This window comes from Suricata suricatta, chromosome 4 (assembly GCF_006229205.1).
Source record: "Suricata suricatta isolate VVHF042 chromosome 4, meerkat_22Aug2017_6uvM2_HiC, whole genome shotgun sequence".
NCBI classification, from domain to species: Eukaryota; Metazoa; Chordata; class Mammalia; order Carnivora; family Herpestidae; genus Suricata; species Suricata suricatta.
Genome location: NC_043703.1, coordinates 88,225,773 through 88,231,772, shown reverse-complemented (window position 1 = coordinate 88,231,772; position 6,000 = coordinate 88,225,773). Strand labels below are relative to the sequence as shown.

At 35.7% G+C, this 6,000-nt stretch overlaps 1 protein-coding gene across 5 annotated transcripts in view; it reads right to left on the bottom strand.

Annotated features, from left to right (window-relative positions):
* Nucleotides 1–1,150: 1,150 nt before the first annotated feature.
* Nucleotides 1,151–6,000, bottom strand: part of TSGA10 (testis specific 10) — a 151,245-nt gene continuing 146,395 nt past the window's right edge. For 4 of the 5 annotated variants that reach the window (XM_029937176.1, XM_029937178.1, XM_029937174.1 and 1 more), the window contains one exon: nucleotides 1,423–2,150. In XM_029937176.1, the coding sequence (XP_029793036.1) occupies nucleotides 2,126–2,150 (25 nt within the window). In that variant the 3' untranslated portion in view covers nucleotides 1,423–2,125. Of the gene's footprint in view, nucleotides 1,298–1,422; nucleotides 2,151–6,000 lie in introns of those variants that run through there. The other variant, XM_029937175.1, reaches the window with a different exon arrangement.

The window sequence follows — 6,000 nt, the reverse complement described above, 5'->3', positions numbered from 1 at the left end:
CTCCAGTGGGAAAAAGGAGAGATAAAGGAAAAAAGAAAAGAGAAAAAAAGATAAATTAAAAAAATTAAAAAAATTTTAAATGCTAGAAAAGTTTAAAAAAAAAAAACAGCTCTCCAGCGTGGATGGGCGTGGTATAGTATAGGTAGGTAGGTCTCAGGGGCTGCTCTCTGAGGCCCTGCCTTAGAGGTTGTGGGGAGAAGAATGGCAGTGCCTCAAGCCCTTCTCAGACCATGCATTGCAAGCCACTCTGGGTCTGATCTCCCTGTGCCACGAGCAGACCAAATTGCTTTTTCCCCCTACTTTCTGCCACTTTTCCAAATCCTAGCCTGTGCACTGTAATGCTGTCGCCCCAGAGGTAATGAAATGAAATGTCTTCCCATAGGCAGGCAGCTTTCTAGCCGGGATTGAGTAAAGGGACTGGGGAGACTACTTTTGCCTGGCTCTGCCTGGAGTCATCAAGCCGTGGAGCCCAAGGGAGAACAAGCCCACTGAGGGGGAAGAATTTCTCTCCCCAAGCCCAGCGGCTATATATGGGATGGTGTGTCTCTCCGTCCCAGGCCGAGGTCTCTCCCCGTCCAGTGTCCACACTCTATGAGTATTTTCAGTCTCTCTTTCTCTTCCCTTCGGCTCTCTGGCGCTCTGCACTGTTGCTCTGCACAAGCAGCCCTCCAAGGCCTTGTGCCCCGTCTGCACACCCGACCCTCTGTGGCCCTGCACCACCTTTCTGGGTACTCTCTCTCCCAGTTCCGGTTCTGCTTTGGGCCAGTGCTCCCTCCCCTCAGAGTCTCCAGTCCCAGATCACACTCACTCAGGCATCCATGAGGCTGTCATCTATAAGGAGTCTGTGTGCACACCTCCCGTTCTTGCGGATCTTTTAGTCCTTCTCAGTTTATTGGTTGCAGCTGGCAGAGATTATAGGGCTCCCTACTTCTCTGCCATCTTGTCCCTCCCCCCTAAATTATTCAATTTTTAAAACCAATCTATAATGATTTTCCTGAACTAGATAAATAAACCTCAAAGTTTTTAAAAAATCAAACTAAAATGAATATGTAGCATGAATTTATAGTAATATATCACAGTGTTAATGATTAGACAAGACCTAAATCAAGGCACAAGCCTACTGGAGTGACACTAATAGTTGCTATATAAAATCAGAAACTATCTGCTTTATAAGATCATTACTAATGATAGGGCTTGGGTACTTTTTTTTTATTAAAATGGCAAGAATACAAATAGCTTATATCAAACAGTAAAATACAGTACTGTTCAGGCTTTAATATCAACATTAAGTCGAAGCCTATGGAGAGAAAAGATAAAAGATTTAGGAGATTTTAGGAGAAAGAGGAAAACAGCATTAAAGTTGTTACTCTACATTATAGACACCTGCCATAGACAAAAAACAAAAAATAAATAAAATGGCAATTAAGTTGATTGCAGTACTTTAATGTTTCAAAGAAAACTTATTAAAATACAGATTTTTTTAAATCTTACATTCGTGACAAATATAGCATCACCTACCTTTCTAAAAATAGTAGAGGTAAACACAATTGCAGAAAATGTATGTTAATTAGTGGTACAATACTATGGATTTTAAAACTCTGACATACTCCTACTGTTTGCTCTTTGAAATCAGATTATGGCCTGTAATTTATGTCAGGTTGGTTCCAAAATGGAATATTGGGTCCCAGACCAGTATTGATAAATTGTGCCTATTTTGGCACAACTTCTCCAGCCATGAAAGCATAAATCACAAAGAAAAAATTTAACCAGCCAATTATTTGAGATATCAAGAAAGGAAAGGAAATCAGTTTTGTAAAAACACTTTTTCCTCTTTTTATAAGCTTCTTTATTTACTCCGGATAGTTAACATAACAGTGTTCAATAGTGAAGTAAGCAGATTTTACACTCACTATTACTGTGTGGATAGAAAGAGCCATATGCATTTTTGTTTCTATATATCATTTCGGATCACTGCGATATGGCACATGAGAACAGAGATTCAGAGGCACAAAGTTAATAAATACATTTAACATTGTCAAGCATTCAAAAGATAAATGCAATCATATAGCAAAAAAAAAAATCAGTTTGTAATTCTGACCAAGGAAGTGAAGAATCTTTTCGCATGTCAGAAATCTCTATAGCAAAGATTCCTATGAAAGAGAAAAAAATTATGCAGATTAATATTTTTAACTCAATGATTTCACCCATGTATATAAAATATATTCTAACATTACTTTGGTAATACTTAAGATTCTTTCCCAGCCTCTGTGAAGGAAAGCATACACAATGTATTTTTTTCATTCAGCTTTCACAAACTGTGATACATGGCTACCATGGAATAATATTTAACAATAAAAAGAAATGAAATAAATAAATAAATAAATAAATAAATAAATAAATAAATAAATAAAACCACCACACACACATACATATGAGTGTGTAAAAATTAATGAAATCTAAATGAGGCCTATGGGCTAATTAATTATACTGTACCAATATCAATATTCTGGTTTGTAAGATATTGTCATTAGGGAAGCTGGGGAGAAGGATTATCTGTACTATTTTTTGCAACTACGTGTGAGACTGTAGTCATTTCAAAATAAATAATATAACAAAGCAAACAAAACTATGGCATAAACATACAAGGAAATACTACTTAGCAGTTAAAAAAATACCACAACATCTGATCAATACAACAATCTGGATAAATCTCAGGTATATATATAAAGCTGAGCGAAAGTTAGTCACTGGAGGCTATATACATAAATTTATTTGAAAAGGCAGAACTACAGGGAAAGGAAAGAAATCAGTGGTTAGGGAAAGTAAACTAAGTACACTGACTATTGTCTAGATAATAGGTGGTAGTCAAAATATATCATTCAAACTAACAAAGATTAAATAAGAAAAAAGAGAATTAAGGGCACTAATAAAATGATTAATAGAAAGGTGACTACTATAATAAAATATAAACCTTCTTAAATATCAAAAGAAATTATCAAAAGCAAAGAAGAATAGCCAAATTGAGAAATACAGTCAATGTCACATGATAAACACAGTTATCATAAGATACCATGACAGAGTTGATACCAAATTTCAGTCATATCAATAATGTGAAAAAGCTTAACTCATCCATTATTTCAAAATGGCCCTTAAAGCAAAACTTAAATCCATACTATAATGAGAGATACTTAAATGCAGTATCTCAGAAAAGCTAAAAATAAAGAGATGGACAAAGATTTACCAGGCAGATGGAGACAATAAGTACCTGTAACTCTTAATACTAGACAAAGTAGACACCAAGCCCCTCCCACCTCCAAAAAATTAAATGCATCAGAAAAGTACACTTCATAAAATCCACATCACACAATGAAGATACAAAAGTTCAGAATACCTATGCAACAAATAAAATGGTAAACCACCTACATATAACAAAATTTAAAGGAGATACAAAAGAAACAAAAATATAATAATAATTGAAGATTTTTAGTAAAACAGGTCAAGTGAACAAAAATTAAGCAACTACATAAAAAACTAATAAAAGCAAAAAGGTAAATCTTATAAATATATAAATATATATATATATATATACTAAAAATATATACCTTGATAAGAAAGAACATATCTTTTCAAGTGTAATGAACTAGCCACAAAAATTTATCACGTAGTAAAGTACAAAGAAAATATCAGTAGGGGCACCTGATGCTCAGTCAGTTGAGCATCCAAATTTGGCTCAGGTCATGATCTCGCAGTTGATGAGTTCTGGCCCTGTGTTGGGCTTTGTGCTGACAGCTCAGAGCCTGGAGCCTGCTTGGGATTTTTTTCTCCCTCTGTCTCTGCCCCTTCTGATTCACACTTTTTGTGTGTCTCTCTCAAAAATGAATATTTTTTTAAAAATTTTTAAAGAAAGTATCAGTAGTTAAAATAGAAATATTATAAAAAATATTCTACACAAAATAACATCAGAAATTTAAAAATGAAACAAAAACACAAAAAGCCCTTCTTACTGGAAGGTAAAAGACTTTTCTGTCAAATAACTCTTGGGTAAAAGTGAAAATACAAATAGAAATCAGAGAATTTCTGGAAAATAATAATAACAAAACAGTACATATCAGAATCTATGGGATACATTTAAAGCAACAGTCATTGGAAAATTCATAGCCCTAAATATTTACATCAATGAGAATAAAAGAATGGCAATAAATGAAATCCTAACTTAAAATACTAAGAAAAAACCCCCAACAAAGTAAATAAAAAGATTGTACAGGAAGAAAATAACATAAACAAAATAATAAAGTAATAAGGTAAAGAAAAATAAATCAGTAAATCAAAATGCTGGTTCTTTGAAGCAATGAACAAAGTAAACAAAACACTGGCTAAGGTAACCAACAAAGAGGGAACCACACATACACAATTAAGAAATAACAATGGATTCCATGCTCATGGATTGGAAGAATAAATTTTGTTAAAATGTCAATACTACCAAAAGCAATCTACACAGTCAGTGCAATCCCAATCAAAACTGCACCAGCATGCATCTCAAAGCTAGAACAAACATTCCTAAAATTTGTATGGAACCACAAAAGTCCTCGAATAGCCAAAGTAATATTGAAGAAGAAAACCAAAACGGAAGCCATCACAATCCCAGACTTTAGCATCTACTACAAAGCTGTCATCATCAAGACAGTATGGTATTGGCACAAAAATAGACACCTAGACCAATGGAATAGAATAGAGAACCCAGAATTGGACCCACAAATGGATGGCCAATTAATCTTTGACAAAGCAGGAAAGAGTATCCAATGGGAAAAAGACAGCCTTTTTAACAGATGGTGCTGGGAGAACTGGACAGCAACATGAAGAAGAATGAAACTAGACCACTTTCTTATATGATACACAAAAATAAACTCAAAATGGATGACGGACCTGAATGTGAGACAGGAAACGTCAAAACCCTAGAGGAGAAAGCAGGCAACTACCTCTTTGACTTCAGCTGCAGCAACTTCTTACTCAACACATTTACAAAGGCAAGGGAATTAAAGGCAAAAATGAACTATTGGGACCTCATCAAGATAAAAAGCTTCTGTACTGCAAAGGAAACAATCAAGACAACTAAAAGGCAACCGACAGAATGGGAAAAGATACTTGCAAATGACATATCAAATAAAGGGTTAGTATCCAAAATCTATAAGGAACTCACCAAATTCCACAACCGAAAAACAAATAATCCAGTGAAGAAATGGGCAGAAGACATGAATAGACACTTCTCCAAAGAAGACATACAGATGGCCAACAGACACATGAAATGGTGCTCAGTATCACTCATCATCAGGGAAATACAAATCAAAGCCACACTGAGATAGTACATCACACCGGTCAGAGTGGCTAACATGAACAACTCAGGAAACTACAGATGAGGGCAAGGATGTGGAGAAATGGGAGCCCTCTTGCACTATTGGTGGGAATGCAAACTGGTTCAGCCACTCTGGAAAACAGTATGGAAGTTCCTCAAAAATTAAAAATAGAACTCCCCTATAACCGAGCAATAGCATTGTTAGGAATTTACCCAAGTGATACAGGAGTGCTGATGCACAGGGGCACATGTACCCCAATGTTTATAGCAGTGCCTTCAACAATAGCCAAATTATGGACAGAGCCTAAATGTCCATCACCTGATGAATGAATCAAGAAGATGTGGTTTATATATACAGTGGAATACTACTTGGCAATGAGAAAGAATGAAATCCTGCCATTGGCAGCAATGTGGATGGAAATGGAGGGTATTATGCTAAGTGAAGTAAGTCAGTCAGAGAAAGACAGATATATGTTTTCACTCATATGTGGATCTTGAGAAACCTAACAGAAGACTGTGGGGGAAGGGAAGGGGAAAAATAGTTATAAACAGAGAAGGAGGGAGGACTCTTAAATACAGAGAACAAACAGGGTTGATGGGGTGTGGTGGAGAGAAGATAGTGGACGGTGCGTGTTAAGGAGGGCACTTTT